This window comes from Microcebus murinus, chromosome 2 (assembly GCF_040939455.1).
Source record: "Microcebus murinus isolate Inina chromosome 2, M.murinus_Inina_mat1.0, whole genome shotgun sequence".
Taxonomy (NCBI): Eukaryota; Metazoa; Chordata; class Mammalia; order Primates; family Cheirogaleidae; genus Microcebus; species Microcebus murinus.
The window spans coordinates 16,324,704-16,346,606 of record NC_134105.1 but is presented as its reverse complement, the minus strand read 5'-3'; the positions used below and the strand labels follow the sequence as shown (position 1 = coordinate 16,346,606).

Sequence of the window (21,903 nt, the reverse complement as noted above, 5' to 3'; positions counted from 1 at the left end):
TAATTAGATATTTTAGGAAGATTGTTTTCTCATACTGAGTCTTTAAAATCCAGGGTATATTTTATGCATACATCACATCTTGCTTTGGACCAACCACATTTCCAGAGTCAATAGCCACACGCGCCCGTGGCTGGTGTAGTGAGCAGCACGGCCTCTGCGGTCTTCCCCTGGGACAGGCAGGGCTGGAAAACAGTGACAATGGCGATGAGGATGGTGAAGCGCTTCATGTCTGAGTGCTGGCCTAAGAGTTATATGTTCATCACATTTAATACTCGCAAGTGAATCCATGAAGTGGATTACCTTATTCCCAATTTATAGAAGAGGAAGCCAAGGCTCAGAGAAGCGAAAGGATTTGCCCAAAGTTACCTAGATTGAGGGCATCACTTGCGCATAAGTGGGCATGGGTAGGTGGCTGAGACGGAAAGCCAGGGAATGATCGAAGTCACCCTGTTCTGGTCCTGCCAGGCTTCCCATCATGGGTCCTGGTGCTACTTGATGCCAGGCTGGTGAGATGGCTTAGACTCCAGTGGGGAACTCAGAAAAGAATGAGTAAACAGACAAACAAAATAATTACAAACTGTGGTCAGCCTCGAGGGAGACAAACAGCTGGAGCCTGAGAGAAAACATGTGGGGGTCCAAGGGGTTGGCAGTACCCTGTACTTTAGATTTGGTGGGAAAAGAGAGTTCTGAGGCTCAGACCCAAGGATTGAAGGAAGTGCCAGAGTTGGGGTAGCAGTGCAGAGGTCCTGGGGCAGCGTAGAGCTTAGCCCATGAGGATCTAAAGAAGGTCGAATGACTAGTGTAGTATGAGCTAGGAGTGGGGGGAGTGGGCCACATAGATAGGCAGTTTGTGCAGCAGGATTCTAAAGACCCCAGGAGGAAGTTGGAATTTTGTTCTCTGTGTTCTGGGAAGCCCATGAGGGGGTGGGAGGTTTGGGCTGGCATTCTCTGATGTAATTTTTTTTTTTTTTTTTGAGACAGAGTCTTGCTTTGTTGCCCAGGCTAGAGTGAGTGCCTTGGCGTCAGCCTAGTTCACAGCAACCTCAGACTCCTGGGCTCAAGCAATCCTGCTGCCTCAGCCTCCCGAGTAGCTGGGACTACAGGCATGCGCCACCATGCCCAGCTAATTTTTTCTGTATTTATTAGTTGGCCAATTAATTTTCTTTCTATTTATAGTAGAGACGGGGTCTTACTCTTGCTCAGGCTGGTTTCGAACTCCTAACCTCGAGCAATCCGCCTGCCTCGGCCTCCCAAATGCTAGGATTACAGGTGTGAGCCACTGCGCCAGGCCTGATGTAATTTTTTAAACAGCTCCCACCAGCTGCTCTATGGAGAATTGACTGCAGTATGGGTTAAGAGTGGTTTCCTAGAAAACCAGGGAGGAGACTGTTGCACTAACAGGAGAGACAACAAGGTGTGGGTGGAGAAAGGGATAATGAAGGTGGTTGGCCGTTGCCCCTTTGCCATTCTTGAGAGAGGACCAGGTTACTTGGGCCGAAACACAGGTGCTGCCTCTGTCTGCACGGACACCCCTCTCTACATCCTCTTGGTGTAGCCGAAGGGTGCCGCATTAGGGTTTCATGTGTTGGCTTCCCCAACCCACTGCACAGGTCCTGGTATGCAGTAAGCATGTAATAAATATTTATGGCATCAAAGGAATAACTCCCCAGTAGTACACAGTTATTAACCTAGAAATTACCATTTCCCCAGTTGGAATTTTGTCTGTCAATAGATCAATTTTAGGTGCAATTTTTTTGTTCATTATTGTTTTAGTATGACTCCAAAAATGGTACATGCTCATCATAAAATATATTCAAGCACTATAGAAATCCATGAACTAGAAAGGAGAAGTCCCTTACAATTCTAATACCCAAAGCAAACCACCACCAAAAACTGGGAGCAATTTCTTTCATATTCCCTCCTTCCCTCCATCCCTCCACTAGAATTAGGATTATGCTGTGCCTGGTACACCTTGCATTGCCTTCTTAACTATATCTAGGATTTCTTTCCATGGCAATACAATAAATCTGCTTCTTTCTTTTTTAACCTGCTAAATATTTTCCTCATCTAATGGTGAAATCTTCCAGTGACACACACTCAGTGTATACAAAAATGCTCCCTCTCTCAGTTGCTTTTCTGTCTGGGTGAAGAATAAAGCCGAAGTACTGTTTTGTCTACAGGAGGCTTTTTTTTTCAGACCAGGAGAACAATGGTTGAGTCAACTAGCAAGGAGTAGAAATGCGATAATCCTGTTAGCCACACTGCTTTGGGATCTCTCCAGGCCTTTCTCTGCCTTTGCTACCACGATCCTCCACTTCTATATTCGAATCCTTTTCCTTGGTACTGTGTTATTACCTTCTCTCTGGCAACTTGGCTCCTCTCCCCATGCCCAGTAATTAACCTGTCCCATCTGGTCCCTTTGTTTGCCCTCTCTGCATGCGGTCTAGCCATTAGGACCCTGGGAAAAGCTAAATTCCTCCACCTTTGTAAACACAAAATCAAAATACCATCTGCATTTCTCAAGAAACTTTTTTTTGACAAAGGAGTATCACAGAAAATCAAACCATCCTGGCCCCAGCAAATAGTTTTACTCATTCAGTAAATATTCCCAGCGATCACAGGTACAATTTGTATTGCCTCTGTTATCCAATGAATACAGGAAACTGAAAATTGGCATTTAAAATATTTGTGATTCATGTGTAATAGAAGAATGGTCTCAGAGTTTTTTTTTTTTTTTCTATTATTTTTAGAGTTCCAAACACATTGGGCACTCTCAAATGTATGTTGCGTGGATAGGCTAAAATTCTTAATTTCCGGTCAGTCCCCAAATGTTGAGACAAGGGAGTGCTTACAAATCTGATCACAATCTTTAATAATTTGATTCTCTTGTGTGCCTCAAATGCTGTGCTTATAGAAAGACTGGACAGTGAGGATTGTACCTAGGGATCGGGATGGGGATAGGTAGGACTAAGTGTCCTACAGAGAATAAGAATAGTAGAAAAAATAATGAAAATAAGGTGCATATGTAGCATTACACAATTAAAAAAAAGACACTTTCCTACAGATGATCTCTTTTGGCCACCCCCGTCCCCAGCAATGGTCTGTGACAAGTGGAGATCCATTTTACAGATGAAAAAACAACTAGTGCAGGGCCTGTCCTCAGCAGAAGTGAGCCTGGGTCTGCAAGGCTGGCTCCTTTGGGCACTGGCCTTGTTGGGTCACCAGACTTTTGCTGGGGAATCACAAATCATGGAACACTCAAGCTGGAATGACAGTGAAGGCACAATGTGACCTTTTTGGCTCATGTCAGCTCATTTTCTAAGAAGGGCAGGTTTCAGTCTGATTTTTTACCCAGATTTGCCACTTGCCCAGGCATGATGACAAAGACAAAGAAAGGGAAGGCACTGAGCACATTGGGCGTATTTTCTTCCTCCAGGCCTCTATCTCTTGCTGCACGCAGAGAAACAACGTCTCTGCTCGAGCTGGATTTATGTCAAAAACCCAAAGAGGATTTTTCACTGTTCCTGAAAAAGGACCTGCCCCAGGTAAGCAGCTGTCTTGCCCTAGCCTTCACCTGAGGTCAGTGTCCCAGATGTGATTTGCAAGGCATCCATTTCTTCACAGGGTGTTTCTTTGGAAGGAGTTAGGCTTGGGGTGAGCAAAGAGGAGAAGGTGGGAAGACCAGCTCTCCCCCTCCAGGGAACAACAGCTGGCTCTAGACAGGGCCCCAAGCAGCCTTCTTGGCCTCCCCTTTCACAGCCATGCATACCTACTCTGGGCAGCCAGGTGGGGACATGGCTTCTCACCTCAGAAGTGTGCAAATTCACATACCCCAGGTGCCATCACAGGCCACTGATGGGAAGGGAGATGGAGGGTATGACAATCCATCCTGCTCCTTTGACACCCAGCTACTGTCTCCCTTTTCTCCTAGACCTAGAAGTGACTTCATCTGATCATAAAACTGGGGAGAGTAGCTCCGTTCACAGAACCCCACTCCATGCTAAGTGTTTTCTATGCAGTCTCACAGGTCCATACATTTAGCCCTGGTTTTCAGATGAGGAAAGGGAGACTCAGAGTTGCAATGGCTTGCCCAGTGTGTCACAGCCAGACACACTGGCAGACCTGAGCCCAGAGGAGCCCATTTCCCCATTGTTCCATTGTGCTTTCTGGAACCTCCAGGATTCGGGAGTACACAGGAGCGTGCCTGCCGGCCTTGGGGAGAGGTGTTATGCCTCTCCCGTTCTCTTAGACCTCCAATCCTGGAGCTCTCATTGTATTACATCATCTCCAATGGGTCCCCAACCACCACCGCCTCCAGCCTTGGGCTCCAGAGCCAAGAGGAGGAGTAGGGAAGGTTTGCTTCTGTAATCATGCCTCTTGGAGGGGGTGTGGATGAAATTGCAGTGCATGTCAGATTTCAGTAAATCCAGATTAAAGGTAAAACAATCAATCTGAAGCCGAATAACAAAAACAGCACTAATTAGGAGGCTCAGCCTCTGTTAAAGCTCCCCTGCCTTGCATCAGCCCGGGGGCAAAACCCCACCTTGTTTGTTTATACAGAAGAACAAAGCTGGCATCCCTGGGGTTTGGCCAGAGTGCCCGCCAGTGAGCCCTGGGATGTGGGCACCTCCACAGCCAGCCACATGTTCCTGCTCCCCCGACCCTGGGAGGATCCTGAGGGGGTCTCAGCCCCTTGTAACACAAGCAGGAGGGGCAAAGGTGGGTACTAGCATCTGTTATGCTCCTCCTGGGTGCTTTACATTCATGATCACATTGAATGCTCCAAAACCCCAGGAAGCATGTGCTCACTACACAGTCATGTGCTCAAAAAGTGTGAGTTATTGTCATTACTAGTTTATCCCCATTTTATAGACAAAAGTGATACATAAAGCAGGTGACTAGCCCAGGGCCCCACAGCTGGATTTGAACCCAGGCCCATCCATCTTGACACCTAGAGATGACCGCCATCCCTCTCGCACGGCCACCCCTGGGATTCCTGGCAGTTGGCTGTCTGGTGGTGGGAGCACAAATGCTTTTTATTGCTTGCTTTTGCTTTTCATTATTTTCCACATTTAGTGATTGCTTTAACCTGTTTTTAGTAGGAAAGTGTTGCTTTAACCTGTTTTTAGTAGGAAAGTGTTGCTTTAACCTGTTTTTAGTAGGAAATATATATATATATATATAAAAGAGAGAAACAGAAAGACATATATATATGAGAAACATAAAGATGAGAGATGTATACCAACATTGTATATGTTGCTGACATATCTGCTTTTTAAAAATTTAAGTAATATTGGGAATAGCATTTCATGCTGTTAAAAATCTTTCTAGAACATCATTTTAATAGATGTATAGTATTCCATTGTATGATGATACCATAATTAAGGAACAAATGCTCTGGTTGGAAATTTAGGTTGTTTTAAATTGATCACTATATGAATAGTGCAGTGATGAATATCCTTGTAGCTAACACTCTGAATACAGTCAAGACTATTTTCTTATATAAATTGCTTCAAGCAGAATTGCTAAGTCAAAAGGTATGTAAAATATTTAAGGTTGTTGATATTTGTAACCAAATTGCCCCTTAGCACAAGAATAATTTATCCTCTTCTTCTATGAGGTGACTATTTTCCTACCTTTGCCCCTCCTGCTTGTGTTACAAGGGGCTGAGACTCATTGGAGATTATCATTTCAGTAAAACTTGCTCATATGTATTTACTGTTGTTTTCAGTACTTTTGCAATGAAAAGTAAATTTTATTTAAAACAAAATCAACTTCACAAGGTTTCAAAAATGTGAAATCTTTTCCCCACTCAGAATGCCATCACTACTGTAATGGTTTCCACTTTTCTGGATTCCCATCTATTTTTCTTTGGATGTGTCCATTTGTACATAGAGGTCATCATAGTACATGTAGACTTTTAGGCTTTATTTTACTTTTTTTTACTCATATCTATTCTTTTTTTTTTTTGATTTAACTTAATTTTACTTATTTATTTATTTAGAGACTGAGTCTCAATCTGTTGCCCAGGCTAGAGTGCCGTGGCGTCAGCCTAGCTCACAGCAACTTCAAACTCCTGGGCTCAAGGGATCTTCCTGCCTCAGCCTCCCAAGTAGCTGGGTCTGCAGGCATATGCCACCATGCCCAGTTAATTTTTTCTATATATTTTAAGTTGTCCAGCTAGTTTCTTTTGATTTTTTATTAGGGATGGGGCCTCGCTCTTGCTCAGGCTGGTCTTGAACTCCTGAGCTCAAACAATCTGCCCACTTCAGCCTCCCAGAGTGCTAGGATTACAGGAGTGAGCCACTGCGCCCAGCCACTCATATCTATTTTAAAAAATATTTCCATGTGGCTCTACAATCTTCCTTTCCATTTACCATTGTCAGAACTGACATTCCATCAGATCAGGCTGCATTTCCCATAACTCTGCTTCTGAACTTGGACTTCAGGCTGTTTACACTTTCTCGCATTGCAGCTTCCTGTTGTGTACATCTTTGTGCTTAGAACCTTTTCATCCTGGTGAATAATTTCCCTAACTTCTGGGCAGTGGGAAGCCTGTGTCAGAGTGTGCAGACACCCTCAAGGCTTTGGCCTAGTATTGCCGTTTGTACTCCAACACCTGCGTCCCGTACAGGGCTCCTGACAGTTTAGGGTGAGACTGCTCCCTCCTCACTCCAGCTCGGGTCCTTGTCTTCTTCCTTGAAGCTTTGTGCACAGATTAATTTTACTTGGTCACAGTTTCTTGAGATGGGCGTGTAGCATGGTGGGAAAGCACAGGCTCTGGAGACAGGCTGACCAGTCTCCACACAGTAGGAGCTCAGTAAATATCTGTTGATTGCGTAACATGTACAAAGCAACCCCTGTGTGCCAGGAACTTAAGATATTATTCAACTATCATAGCAACCTTGTGGAAAGAATTATTATTCTTACTTTATAGAGGTGGAATCTGGGCTTTTGAAAGGTGGAGAGATTTGTCTAAGTCCTTGATCAGATGGCAAATTATTTACTGTCTCTGAGTCTCAGTTTCCTCTTGCTTAGAATGGAAGTGATAATTCCCATCCTCCAGGCTACTTGGGGGCTGAATGAGCTAAGTCTGTGATGCACACAGCACGTGTTCTCTCAACGGTAGCGCTATTTGTTTCTTTCAGGCCGCCCTTCCCTTCGGCCATGTTGGAGCAATACTGCCTTATAGCTATCAAGTGTATTCTTAGGGGTAAGATACTGCTTTTTATTTATTTGAGATAAGTCCCTTATTCTGTTTTAAAATTTCTTTCTGCTTAGGGCATTATAATATTGATGATTCCTTTGTGAAGCAGTCACCAAAGATATTAATGTCTTGTTTTAAATCAAAAACCAACCGTGGATTAAAATTGATGTCAACAAGCCCAGGACCTGGTTATTACAATCCAACTGATGGCACCAAAGTTGAAAAAAAGACTCTTATCCCGTGAGTCCTGATTATTCTGATCTTTCTTTTGAAAGGTGGTTCCAGGAAGGGACCTCAATGTGGGTAGAAAAGGAAGGGGTGTCACTGCTTGGGAGGCACAGTGCTGGGACACTCTCCAAGGGCCCTTGTTGACATATAATAGGTGCTCAATAAATACCTGTTGAAGGTGTGCCAGGAACTTAAAATCTTATTCTATTGTAATAATAATCATGTTGTAAGAATTATTATTCTTACTTCATAGATGAGGAAGCTGGGCTTCAGTGACGCTGATTTGCCTGAATCCACACAGATAATTTGAGGTGCTAAAGGGAATTAGCTCAGGACTGTCTGAATCTTTCCACATTCCCTACAATGCTGTCCTCTCCTGGTGGTGCTGTTCTATTTTTATAACATAAAATCTTCCACTGGGGTGGCGGGATATACAGAAGCAGTGAACCTCGCATAGTTTTGTACTGATGGAGTTTTAAGCCCAGACTTTGGTCAGACCTGCTAGATGTGTACTTCAACTCTGTTGTTTTCATGCTGTGTGACCTTGGGTGGAGTTCTAGCCTCTCTGAGCCTCCATGCCCTCATCCGTAAAGTGGGGATAATTTATGCCTCATAAGGTTGCTTTCAGAATTAAAAGTGTATGTTTGGCATATACTAGGTACAAATGTTGACTCAATGTTAACACAAATTTTAAAACTGAAGACAAGGATTTGTGTTACTATTTTTACTACCCTGCACATTTAATGTTACTTTCAGCTGAGAGGCTCAAAAACTCATAGGGCTTATTTATTCTTCAATAAATAAGCTAATTTATTCTTCAGTGGTTCCAGAATTTCTAAAACTAACCTTAGTTAAGCTCAGTTCCTCCTGCTACCCTCTAAGCTCCCAACCCTGCATAGCTTCTCCAGGCAGGGCTGGCCATTGGTGGGGGAAGGACTGACCAACAGGGCTTGGACTGAGCATAAAGCCACCTCAGTCCCTCCAGGGAGGTCAGGCAGGTGGCAGGGGCCATAGCCAGGGTGGGTCAGAAGTCCAGGCAACGCAGGGAGGCTGGCAGCACTGGATATGGTGCAACCATCAGCTAAGGACAAGAGGCCAGGGTTGGAGAGAGGAGCAAGTGTGAATCTGCCAAGTCAAACTTAGGATCTGGAGCAGGATTCAGACCTCAGGTGGAGTCCACCAGGTAAGTCCCTTCTGCCCTTCCGTACTTGGGCTCTGCAGGATGCTCTTTCCCAGGCTGCAGGGCCGAGGATGGAGGCAGGCCAGTCTCCAAGAACATCCTTTCTCCAAATGCCAGGGACTTCCTGCCTCCAGGGTGACTTGGGGCAACTCCACATGCAACCTTGTCCCTGCTCTGCCAGTGAAACAGACTGGTTAAGACAACAGGGGCTGGGGTTGGCAGACCTGAGCATGAATCCCAGCTCTGTCCCTTCCAGAGACTTCTCTGCTCTGAGCTTCAGTTTCTATGTTATTAAGTGGAGATAAGAATCTTATAGGAATTCTATGAGGTTTAAATGAGAAAGTAGTTGAAAATAGATATTACTCTTATGATTATTATAGCTGTTATTATTCTGTATCCTGTAGACATATTAGGATATAGGCTGTAACTGCCATAGTAGTTCAAACCTCCAGTGCAAATCTGGAAGCTTCCTCAAGGAAAATGACAAAATAAGATAGGAGAGTAGAGAACACCCAGTTTTTAACTGCTTTATCCATAGAAGTATCTTTCAGCTTTTGCTCAAGTTTGGCCAATAACTGAAATAATTCTCATTGTATGGTATTTGCATCTGTCATTCACAGGCTCTGTAGGTTTTTAGTTGTATGCTGGAGGCTGGAGGGGTGCCCAGGTGAGCAGGACACCAGACCTTCAACCTGAACAACTCCAGAGCAAGGCAGAGGAGCATGCAATGAAATGCTGAGTCATGTGGGTCCCAAGGTTGTGTGGCCACGCATATCCCAAGGGGCAGTCTTTCCAAGAGGGGCAGTGCCACAGTGGTGCATGTCTGGGGACATCAGGGGCTCACTAGCTCTCTGTTGATGCATCATGCATAAAAGATCTTTAGTTAATAAAGTCTGGGAAGCACTGCATAGTAACCCCCTGCCCTATGTGCATCACAGTGCACATAGTCATGTTAAAGGTTCTGAGGAGGCCTGCAGTAAATGAAATGGTTAACTCAGTGCCTCCTAAACTTAGGTGTACCCAGATGAGTGAATGGTGCCCCAGAGTCTCCAGCAGGATGTTTGTATAACTGGCTCTGTGGTCTCGGGCTGCTCTCAGCCCCTCTCTGGGCCTTCATTTCTCCATGAGTGAAAGGAATGGGGGAGGGGAGAGGGCATCTTTCCATTTCTGACCCGCCATGACCCCAGGTTTGCTTGCTATGGCATTCAGGATCACACATGGGGGCAGTGACCGTGGAGCCAGCCTGGACCCATGGTGAAAATTATATATTTTAAACTTGACATGGAAAGGATGAAGCAGAGAAATCTGTAATTTCATTTAAAAAGTAAGGAGCTAACACTGGTGTACTTTGGACTCTTCTAAAAAAGCATCCATCTGTTTCTGTTGAATAATGTAGGGGGAAATGGTGTAATATAAAGAAAATACAGCTGAGTATCGGAGCATTGAGGGAGTACCTGAACTCCAGTCTCTCTGATTCCAGCTCTGTTCACTCCCGTGTCCCTGCAGGGAAGAAGGGGACAGGAGCCACGCAGGGGCCCGTGTTCGATCCTGGAGAACATCTGCATTGTGTCTTCCCCATCTACATGTAACTGTCATGAGACTTGTCCACATCAGACCTAATCCTCTTTAGCTCCAGGGCTACGAGGAACAGTGATGGAGAATCTGAGCCTCGCCACTGCCTGTCTCTTTCCAAAACACACGCAGCCAGAGCCACCAGGCTTTGCACATGTGCCACATGATAGGAGACCTGCCCTCATGTGTCTTGGGTTGGAGTCGCTTGGCTCCCGTTCCTGGGCAGGGTGACAGCTTATACAGATAGTATTCTGGCTCTGCTTAGGACTTAGGAAGAATCAGGGCAGGTGTGAATTCTCCCTGGAGTTGTTGGTCCCGTGTTACTGACCAACACACGTGAAGCCCAGAGGTGAGAGAATGGGTGATGTGACCAAAGCACTCACGAGGCCACCCGTGGGTCAGCATCTCCTGTGCTTGTCGCATCTCCTGGAGAGGCCACAGAGGCAGCGCGGGTAGTGGGTTAACTAACACAGGCTCCAAGTCAGGCCACTGTGGAGCTTCCACCTTCCTGTGCGCCCCGTGCGCCTGGGGGAAGGGAGGCTCTTTAACTGAAATTCAGATTTGTCCTTGGTGAATCGGGATGACAACACCTCAAAATACGTTTGTAAGGGTACAAGGAGGTAACCCACATAACTCCCTAGCAACCTGTATTCTTATCAAAGCCTGTGAGCAGCTCCTCTGTTCACCGATGTTTCTTGAGCGCCCCGCGGGCAGCTGCTGCAGGGCAGGCCTGGCGTTAGCGCCGGCGTTTCTGAGCTCCTTGGCTGCAGAACACGTCACAGGGTGTTCCTTTGCTATGGCCACCTTGCTGACTCAAAAGCTAAGAGGATTTATCAGCTTCTAGAGTGTCTTTAGAAGCGAAGTGAAGTGTCAGCCAAGGTTTCACTTCTTGAGGTCTTCAATATTCGTCACTGTGGTGACTCAGTGAATTAGGGTGAGTCAGGGGAAGGGTTTTTGGAGATCAAAATAGTTCCTCCTAGTGCTGCCTTCCAACGCAGGCTCGCCACTCAGAGACATCTTCCTAACCCTTGGTCTACTTCCTGGAGTTTTTAAGCCACTGGATTTGCACAGACATGCTGTCCTGTCACACCAGAGCTGAAGACTCAAGCCCTGTTGGCCCTGCTCCAATTTGGGTAATTACGCTGGACCCACCTTAAGTTTCCCTGGGATTTTCAATTAGATATGGGATGCTTCTTCCCAAGCGGCTGTAATCTGTCACCGCTACCCTGTTAAATAGATACTGCATTCCACCCCAGAGGCAATCGGCTGCCCTTTAATGATGAGAAAAATTGCCCCTTTATCCCTCCCGACCCTGGGAATCCCTGAGGCAGAGTGAATCTGTGCCTGGGAGTGTCCCAAGGGTCTCGGATGCCTTCCCCAGGTGACCTGCTGAGTCCTCTAAGACATTCATTATTCTTGGGCGATTTGCAAACAGCTCACATTGGAAGCTGCAAACACACTTAATCCAGTTGTGGCCAACTCAGAGCCTTTGATAGATGTTTTCTTTCCACGGGGCAGGACCAGGTTGGCTTTTATAACTGAGCAATGAGGCTAATAAAAGGCCCGGTCACAATGCACTGTGGGCTGCCCTGGGTTTGATCTGGCCTGACATTTGTGATTCGCCAGCCCCACCTCTGCATGGAGGGACCTGCCCTGGGTGAGGATAAACTGTCGGGTGGGCCTCAGACGCCTAGGACCCCTTTCTTGCTTCAACTACTCTGCTTTTCTCTACAGTTAAGCAAATGTCCCCGGAATAGGGCTGGGGGCTACAAAGCTGAATAAAACATAATTCCCCCCTTAAAGAGCCAGGCAAGTAAAAACCATGGAGAACCTAATGTGTTAAGTGCAGGGAAAAGAAGAACAGCCAGCATGTACGAGGGGCCAGACACGCTGAGCTGAGAGCTCTCACAGAGACCATCTGGTGTCCTCCTTCCAACTCTCCCAGCCGTGGGTAGTTTGCAGTGAAGGGCAGACTGGCAGAAGTGGTGGAGCTGGGATTGGAATCCAGGTCCATCTACTTCCAAAACCCATGCTCCTCTCTCAAGCCACATACTGGGAACATATGAGGCAGTCAAGTGGGGGTGGCAGGGTGGGGGTGTGGGTGGGGAGAGAAGTTTCTCTGAAGGAGGTGGGAATGTGAATAATGAATCAGAGTTTGTAGGGGAAGTCAGTTTTCCTGATCTAGGGAACAGCACAGGTAAAGGCATGGAGTCACTGAACAGTGTTGGGTGTTTCTGGAAGGTAAAATGGGAGCAGGGGTGCAGAGGAGATGAAGCTGGACTGTGAGGCCGTAGTAGAGCTTTGCCTTTAACTCATCAGGGTCTGTAAGGGGGGTGGTTGGAACTAAGCGAACAACCCGGAAATCACGGGTGGGTGGAGGCTTGCAGGCAGTCTAGGTGGCTCAGCCTCTGTCTCCCTACGTCCTAATTCCTACCCTGGAGGCCACAGCTTTTCCTGATTCCATGCTTTTGCCCCGCCATTCCCTCTGCTGGAAATGCCCTTCCCACCTTCCGCACCTGAAGATTTTCCACTTACTTTTCAGGGTAAATGTTCCCTCTTCTAGGCTAGATTTCTGGATTCATCCTGTTGGAATTTATCTGTCTGTCTGTCTCTTTCTGTGCCCTCAGTGCACAGAATTTTTACCTATTCTAACAGATTTCATGTTAAAAAAATATTACAAGTGAAGCACTAGTTAACTTCCTAACAGTCCTGGTGGCAGGTATTTTTATCCACCATTTTACAGATGAAGAAACTGAGGCCTAGGGAGGTTAAGAGCCTCTCGTAAGGACATACAGCTGGTGGGTGGGGAAGTGGAGATTCAAACCCAGCTCTTAGTGCTAAGCCTTAAATTGTCCCCAGTCATGATTGTGGCTAGCAGTAGATTGTCAAGCCCTCAAGGGCATTGAGGTCTGTATCTTAGCACAGAACACTCTGGATTCCCAGGCATGCCTGGCACAGAGCTGCACACATGGCTGGTGCTCACTAAAGACCCACAGAACTGGGCTGAAGGTTCCAAGCCTCTCCTGGGCGCATCGAGGGTGTGGAAGATGAGGGACCTCTCTAAGTCATTCTTGCTGAGAACATTGGTGAGACGTCAACTCAGCATGCTCCTGCCTCCTGCAGGCAGTCCCTGGCTAGGAAAGCAGACACCTCATGGTCTTCTCAGAGTGGGGTGGGAATCTTGGGCTTGGGGCGCCCCAGACCAATGACAGGGTGACCTCATACATGGTTGACTTATTCCAGCTCTGATTTCCAGGAATCAAGCCTGTCTGTTTACGCTGCCAGTCACACACTCATCAAATGTCTAGGGGTGTTTTGAAGGGGGAGCCACAAGCCAGAACAAGGAGAAGCTAGCTTTCATTACATTTACAAGGGGAGAGGCTGCTGATCACGCGCTGTAACCAGTTCTTCCATGCAGACTGGACGGGAGAAGGGAGGCAGCGTCCCCCCTTGCCTGTGGGTGCCTTTGTTCTAAATGCAAGCATCCAAGCCAGCTGCTGCTCCATCACAAGATGTGAGCCTCCAGCAGATTTACGATGGCTTTCAACGTCCTCCTGACAATGGGAGTGTCCCCTGCCTCAGGGTGACTCTGGTGTGAGTGGGCCCCTAAATCTCTCTTTCCTGAGGCTCAGTTGCTCCCCTGCCACCAAGCAGTACATGGTGGTGCTGCAGGGATCACTGTAAGAATAATAACTACTTTTACTGCACACCTACTGTGTGCTGGGGCTATGCTAGGTGTTTTACATACCTTTTCTCTATTCATCGTAACTCCCTCATCGAGAGTGGGTGTCATTGCTCCTTGCTATATACATTGACACTGAGGCACAGAGAGGTGGGGGGGAGGGCTTGTCAGAGGCCTTGCAGCAAGTAAGTGGTATGACTGGAATTCAGACTCAGATGTGTGACTCTCAAACCCTGGCCCCTCTGCCATCATGCTTTCTCCAGATTGCTAGGCACCGGAGACTCGAGTGCTACACTGCATTCCCATGAACTTGCTCTGTGACCTTGGTGAGCTACTTTGTCTCTCTGGACACCCACTTCTTTAGCAAGCTCAGGTGGTTGAGTAAGACATCTCTGAGTCCCTTTGGGTTTAAGAAGGTGTTGGCCAAAGGGCAGCAGCGTCCCAGTGGCCAGATCAGGTCCCTCCATCTGTGTGGATGGGCTGGATTCCAGGTGGGGGAAGGTTCCCTTGGATGTTCAGTGCTGAGGACCTTCCCTTCCCTTCTGGGGAGAGGCCTTGGGAAGAAGCCTTGAGTGAGGGGCAGAAAAAGGCAGCCCTTCTGTGGTGTGGTCAGGAGAGCAGCATGGCTCCTGTAATAACCCAGAACTCCCTGGCAACCCAGGGAACTTTGAATCAAGGCCTAATGAAAGGTCACAGATGGAAGGGACCTCAGAGGTCATCTTGTCCAACTCCTTCATTTTACAGATGGGGAGACTGAGGCCCAGAGTGAATTAGTGACAGAGCTAGGACTTGAGTACAAGTTCAAATTCTCTTTCATTTAATCTCTCAATACCAGAGATAAAAAACAGACTCCCTTTCCTGAAGAGGGTGGCAGACCAGACCAGAAAACAAACAATCAAAATGTAAGTGGAAAGTCTGACGCAGTGGTATCTTGATGTCCAACCTGGTGCTTCTCCACTCCTGCTCCTGCCTTGCCAGGAGGACATTTAGTAGGATTCTGGAAAGGCAATGCTGGAATGGCCTCAAGAGACCCGCGAGTCTTGGGCTGGCAAATCCCTGGAGTGTGCATGCCTATTCCTTACCCCTGGCCATGGCAGGCATGGCGAGTGGATCACCAAAGCCTCTTCCCATTGTGCCCTTTGAGGCTTCAGTTCTTTTCACAGAAGTGCAGCCAGGCTCTACCGTGATCAGAGTCGGCACATGAGATAAATGCTGCCTGCCATTCCTGATTAGCTCACCACAGCATCTACAACAACGCACACTGAGCCCTCTATGTGCTGGACCCTGTCCTGAGTAGCATGTTTTAGGTGTATCATCTCACTTAACCCTACAACAAGCCTGCAAGGTCAGTACTATTATGATTGCCATGTGCAGATGAGGAAACTGAGGCCCAGGGCCCCCAGGCCCACTGGCAGTGGAGCTAGGGCTTGGCCTAGGCCTCCTGGTGTTATGTCTAGTCCTCTTGCAGACAGTTCAGCTCTGTGCAGGCCTCGGCTGTGTCTAAAAACTGACCTTTCCCACTAGACTGCTTGAGTGACATCTTCCCATTTTATATTTTCTGAAGGAAAAACCCCATCCTGAACTTCTCTGCCCAGCCACTGTCTCTGCCCCCAAAGCCACCTCTCCCGGGCCCTGGGCAGTATGAGATCGTGGACTACGAGGGCCCCCCCAAGCATTTCGTCTCCAGTGCATCGTTTGTGTCCAACACCGGCCGGTGGACAGGAGCACCGTCCCAGCCAGGCCTGCCTGGCCCAGGTCAGAGGATTGTTTTAAATGATTGTAATGATTGTAAAACCCAAATGGAATTGGAATTGTTTGTCATTCCTGGGCCGTCAAATGCCACTGATTTATAGGTTGTTTGCCAAACAGGTCACAGGGCTGAGAGTAGATTTAGAAGAGTTATCAGCTCACATTTTCAGAGTATAAAAATGTTTTGTTTCTTAAGATAAAAGGGCCCTTACAGATGATTCAGGCCAGGGATTCATAACCGAGGACCATGAACACCCAGGAGGCTCAAGGATGGGCTCTTGGGATTGTGACTCTGCAATTGTACGCAGATTTGGAGCATGTGGCCATTCAGGGACAAGGGGCCATAGTCATTGCCTTGTCAGATTGTCAGAAAAGTTCTTGCTCTTAAAAACATTGAAACCACTGGCTTAGTGTGGCCAAATCATGTTACAGACAGGGAAGGCCTGGAGAGCAGGTTGGCCCCAGACCCACAGTGACTTAGTGGCAGGCAGAGTGCCAGGTGTTCTCCTCTTTGTGCCTTGTTCACTATGAGACAAACCAGAGACTGATGGATGGAGTGGCTCTTCTAAGCCATCTAGCTGCACTCCTTACAGGGGAGCCTAAGTAGTGATCCCTGTTAATCTGGGATCCACCTGCGAGCTGGTGTCGTAAGGGACTTGCTCACTCCGATGGGTGGTCTCTGTGCTTCCTGGCCTATTTGTAGCTCTCTATAGAGCCCTTTAGTTAATACCGCTCCCTGACATGGCCAGAGCTGGTGGCATTGGGACTGACAGGTGTGGCAGGTGGCACGGGAGGAAGAAGGCAGAGCTGTGAGGGCCACTGAGTCAGTTACACCGACTCGCCCTTTCAGTGGAGATGTCCCCACCCTGGGAAGCAGAGATGACTTGGGCCCTGTGCTTGTCCCCAGAGGCTGCAGTCTGGTAGGGAGACACCTGCTCCTCCACACGCACAGGTGAGACTCATGTACGGTAGAATGCACAGAGAGAAAGTCATTCTCAAAGCCTGGGCCTTCAGATGTACGATAATCGAACCAGCAAACTGCAGAGGTTGACCTGGGGTTATCTGGTCAGTCCAAGAGAACTCAAACAGCAAATGTGCAAATTTTCTGTACAATGGTGAGCTCCAGGAGGCCAGGGATAGGCAGGATCCTAGTCCAACCCTGTTTGGCCCCATCTTCTAAGAGCTTTGTCTGAAAGCCTTCTCGATGCCGCACATGGTACCAGGCATCCGGCACACAGGCGCAGGCAGCTACTGCTGCTCTGATCACCCACCCCAAGATGGGTTTCCCTGGGGGGCCTCCCGGGCACATGTGTATGCGGGCATCTGCCTCTTTGGCTCAGTGGGCGCAGATATACCTGGACTGCCCGGGGCTCCCCCAGCAGCTTCCTGAGTACCTGGACAGAGAGGACGTGCGCAGGACCCCATGAACCGAGTCGGTGTCAACGTGAGGGTTTCTGGTCACTTGGGGCTCTGGCTCTCAAGCCCTGCTTGGTCATGGTGTCTGTAATTGTCATGGCTTTTGCTCTTCAGGAAATTTCTAAACTAAATCAAAGCAAAACCCCACCAAGGTAACACCTTGCTTTCTTAAGAATATTGCTTTACCAATGTTTTTTTCAAACTTCATAGAAAATGGTTTTGCTAATTTTGTTCGGGTCCTGCCTCAGCCAGTGAAGAGCCGCATAACCTTGAGCCAGTCCCTTCCTCTCTCTACCCCAAGTAGACACAGCGGCTGCAACAGGGCTGCCCTGGCCTTTTCCGCTCTGAGGCAGAACGTCGGTGACTCCAGCCATGCCCTTCCTCTCTTAATGCGCTCTCTCTCCCCACAGCCACGTACAAGCCAGAGTTCCCGGGAAAGCAGTCCTTCCTCTACAACGAGGACAACAAATGGATCCCAGTGTTGTAGTGCATCACACAGCTCAGGGGTACCCGGGCCCCCAGCCCATCCCACCCAGCTTCCCCGGGACGTTCCTTAGGAGAGTGTGGACTGCCTGTGAGCTGACGGCTGGGCCACTGTGCCACACCTGCCACCTGGTGCTGGAGCCACCGCTGCCACTGTCCTTGTCAGAGCTCCCCTGCAGATGGCAGCCACCCCCGACTCCAGCAGTTTCCTGAGCAGACAGGAGGAGGGGACAGAGGCCCCACTCCCAGGCTGCCTTCTGGACAACCCCCTCCACAGACACAGGGGCTCCTGAAGTGCAGCCTCCGAGAACAGCCCACGGTGACGGGCCAAGGCCAATCCAGCCCAGAAGCCTGACGCTGAGCTGGAGCTCTGGGGCCCGGGGTGTGCCCGTGAAGTGGACAGCGTACACAGGGGCCCAGGCACAGTCCCATCCCTCTGGCCCCGACTTCCAGATGCCTCCTTGAGTCCAGGAAACAGGACGGCTCGGAGGTACCTGTGACAGAGACATGAAGGGGTTGCTTGGGCCTCTCGTCCCCTGCTAATCCTTGGCGTGTCACCATCAGGAAGAACATGGAAACCGGTCACCATGGTCACTTTTTACCCATTCCCTGCTTCCAGAGAGGTGGGCCACATCAGTTTACTGGCCTGGCGTTGGGCAGCACATACGACCAGGACCCTGCTAGAGCCAGAGCTTGGAAGAGGAGCAGGGAGGCCACGCTGTGCCCCGCCCCTGCAGGCTCGCACTTCCCCCGACCTTTCCCCTTCCCAGCCTGGCCTCCGTCCCTCCCTGACCTCCTGCCCCAGTGTCAGAAAAAGACTTATTGACCAAGTGTGACACAATCTTTAACGCATCTTTTCTGGCCTGCCAAATCCTTTACCCTGAGCAAGAGGAAGAGATTCCCAAAGAACCAAGAAGGAATAGAACTGACCTCTGACCCCTCGGTCCCCCTCCATCCTCTCCCCCCCACCATGCCCCAGCTTCCCCAAACAGTGATGTCATCTGTGCTTTTGTAAGTGGAGCCTCTGGTGCTTCTCCCCTCCCCTGGGCTCTCTCTTTTACTTCTCTCAGGATGTCACAGCCCAGTCCTTCCCAGGGGACTGGCCACAGACTGGCTCTCCCTTTGGGGAGGGTGGTGAGGGAGACGGAAGAAGAAGGAGGCATCACAATTAAACAGCATTCTTGCTTCTCACAAAAGCTGGCCTTTTTGTGAACTTTAATTCCCGCAAGGGCTTTGGAACGAGAAGCTGCCTGGAACAGTGTGCGGAGTTCTGGACTTGAAGGCAGAGACAGCTCGTGCTTCTGTCTGCTGGGGCTGTAGCTTCTCCTCCAAAGGAAGGGCTGGTTGGAATTCAGGGCCTGTAAGGTCAAAGGCTTCCAGGAGCTGGGCGGGCAGTGCACTGTGAGTCTGGACTGCAGCTGCTGCCGGCTGCGGCCAGGGGCTTCCAGCACAGCTCTGGCTCCTTGTTGCCAGACATACAGATTTTTCAGTAGAATCTGGAAAATCTTTAAAACATGAAAGCTCTTGATTTTAGATGTTGACAACTACATTTCCATTTAAAATTTTTGTTTGGGCAAAAGGAAATTTTTTTGCAGGCCATCAGTTGTCCCTCTCAGTGCTAGAAGTTCTGGAAGACCCTTCAAGGCTGGCTGTATCTTTGTGTGGGCCCAGATTCTTGACTACAGGGCCAGATCCCGAGGCCTTGGTGTTTAGACCCCTCTGACCCTGAGTCCCCTTAGTGATCTTAAGAGCCACTGGGCTAGAAGAAGCTGGCCTGGGGTCACGCTGGGCAGGGGCTGGTGCTAATGCATTGGACGACAGCAACAGGCTTCGCCAATACAGACTGTCTCAGAAGCAGCCCCCTCCAGGTGGGGTCAAGAAGGGGGGATCATGCATCTGCATGGACTAGATAAAAAAAAAATAAAAAAAAAAATAAAAAAAAAAAAAAAAAAAAAAAAAGAAGGGGGGATCTGAGAGAGCAGAACAGGGCTGCTCTTGGCCAGTCAGGTCCACATTCCGTGGACAATATGGCTCAGCTGAGGCTCTGAGCCCAGGTGGTCTGCCTTGATCATACCCAGCGGCTCTTAAGATGTCACAGGCTGCTCACAGTTCTGTCCAGCCCGGGGATTCTCAACCCTGGCTAGACATTGTGATCGCCTCAGGTCACGTTAGGGAGATAGCATGACGAGATCCCACCCCCAGAGCTCTGATTTAATTGATCCCAGGTAAGGTCCAGGCATTGCTATCTTTATTAAAGATTTGGTGTGATTGTAGTATAACTAGCTAGGGTTAGGAGACACCGATAATTTGATAAAGTATTTCCCAAATTTTCATGTGCATGCAACTCACTTGGATATCTTATTAAAATGCAGACTCAATGGGTGGGGGAGGGGCCTGAGAGTCTGTGTCTCTAACATGCTCCCAGGTGATGCCCACGCTCTGGTCCATGGGCCACACTTGGAGGAGTAGCAAGGGTCTCATCGATGCTCTTAACGTTCAGCTCTTCATCTGGTCGTTCAGTTGTTCATCCATCTGCTTGTTCACTTATTTTTCCTTCCCTCCCTCCCCTCCTTCCCTGATTCACTCACTCATTCATTCCCTCCCTCCTGCCTTCCTCATCTGCCCTTTTCTGACCTCACTCATTAGCTGTATGTCTGCTTGGGGAAAGCTCCCTGCAGGCAGGTGGTGTTCTCCCCACGAGCCAGCAGCTAGCTTTCTAAAGCAACCACCTGTTTGGAAAAGCCTTTACTTACCTTTACTCCTTTCACCTTCTCACTCTTTGGTAAAAGGTAATCTTGGATGGCAGCTGCCAGGCTTAGGAGCTGCCCTTTTCTCTCGGACTTTCTGTAAGGGCTAGGCTGAATTTCCTCAAGGCTGGCGGGGCTCTCCTTGGGGTCCAAGTGGCTTTTCTAGACATCACAACCTTTGTCTCTTTATGTGGTGGAGGGGGGAAGAAATGTGGCTTTGCTGGAGGCTGTGCTGTGCAGGTGTGCGGGGCAGGAGTTCCCTGAGCTGCACACCAGGCGTGGCGCTGACTCCTGTGAGTCCTCCTGTGCACTGGGCAGCTGGACACTGCGTGCACAAAGGTTTCAAGGCCTGTGCAATTGTGGCCTCCTTAGAGCCTTGACTGCATACTGTATTCACCTGGGGGACTTTAAAAAGTACCCATACCCACCTTTCTCTGGCTGGGCACGGTGGCTCCCGCCTTATAATCCCAGCACTCTGGGAGGCAGAGGCAGGAGGACTGCTTGAGGCTGGGAGTTCGAGACCAGCCTGGGGTTTGCGCAGTGGTCACGAGGGTGGGGCAGAAGGGGTGTAAGCTGCCAGGGTGATTCCAATGGGCAGTCAAGGCTGAGAAGCACAACTTCCAGCTTCCCAGCTGGCTCCAGGACGGAAGCTGGGCAGGAAGCGCAGGAGGCAGGATTGACACATGCTGAGCACCTGCAGGGCGCCGGGTGCTGTGCTGTTGCTCTGCGCTCCTCTGACATTTACCTTCCCACATCACCTTGCTCTGGCGTGGAAGGTGGTGTCACAGCAGCAATGAGGCCTGGGCCGGGCAGAGCAACTCTGGATGCTCTGCAGGGTCCCTCCAGCAGTGCCGGACAAGCCATGTTGGAGGCTGAGGCAAAAGGAGACATCAGTAATATTGATCTTGTCTTTAAATTTTTGATATTTTATTCAATGTGGAGTTTTTGCCTTAATAAAAAAATATTGCACTGAACTATTATTTATCTTGATTATGGAACTCTTTGGCAACCCTTAATTTTTGTGCCTGAGGCTAGTGACTCGCCTGCCTGCCCCCAATCCCAGCCCTGACTCTAGGCAGGAGCTTGGGAATTAGGACCATAGATTCTGTCAAGAGTTGGGAGGTTCTTAGGGGCATCCATAGTTTTCAAACTTTAAAAAAAGTTTTATTCAGACAAACGACCATAGGAAACCCTGATATTTAAGTGGAGGAAATCAGAGCTGCTGCTTGAAGTCAGGGAAGACACTTGGGGGTCTGCCAGCCATCCCCTTTTCAACATCGTGGTAGCCTTGAGACCCACCAGTGAACCCTGAGGCTCTAAGGTGACAGTTACAACCAACCAATCTAGACAACGTCCTGCACTTTGTAGCCAAAACAGCTGAGGACTAGAGGTAGCAGTATGTTGGTAAGTCGGTCCTTTCAAAAAAAGAAAAAAAAAAAGGCAAGCCCCGATTTGTGATTCGTTCTCTAGGGGAAATAAAGGTTTGATTTGTAGCACCTGTCAATTTCTGGTTGCCATGGTGGCTGATTGCCATTGTCACCAGCTGCAGAGTTGGGAAGAGAGACACGCAAGTGCTTTGTAAGCTGGTGGAGCCGGCTCCAGAGAAAGTGACTTAGGCTAGAGAGTAGGGGCAGAGCTA

General features: G+C 48.7%; 1 protein-coding gene across 6 annotated transcripts in view; it reads left to right on the top strand.

The window, feature by feature from the left end:
* The window catches only part of STPG1 (sperm tail PG-rich repeat containing 1), a 49,620-nt gene extending 32,011 nt beyond the window's left edge, over positions 1-17,609 (top strand). For 5 of the 6 annotated variants that reach the window (XM_075995112.1, XM_075995117.1, XM_012750705.2 and 2 more), the window contains 4 exons: positions 3,437-3,545; positions 7,282-7,447; positions 15,434-15,624; positions 17,445-17,609. In XM_075995112.1, the coding sequence (XP_075851227.1) occupies positions 3,437-3,545; positions 7,282-7,447; positions 15,434-15,624; positions 17,445-17,521 (543 nt within the window). In that variant the 3' untranslated portion in view covers positions 17,522-17,609. Of the gene's footprint in view, positions 1-3,436; positions 3,546-7,281; positions 7,448-14,704; positions 14,772-15,433; positions 15,625-17,444 lie in introns of those variants that run through there. The other variant, XM_075995107.1, reaches the window with a different exon arrangement.
* Positions 17,610-21,903: the final 4,294 nt, after the last annotated feature.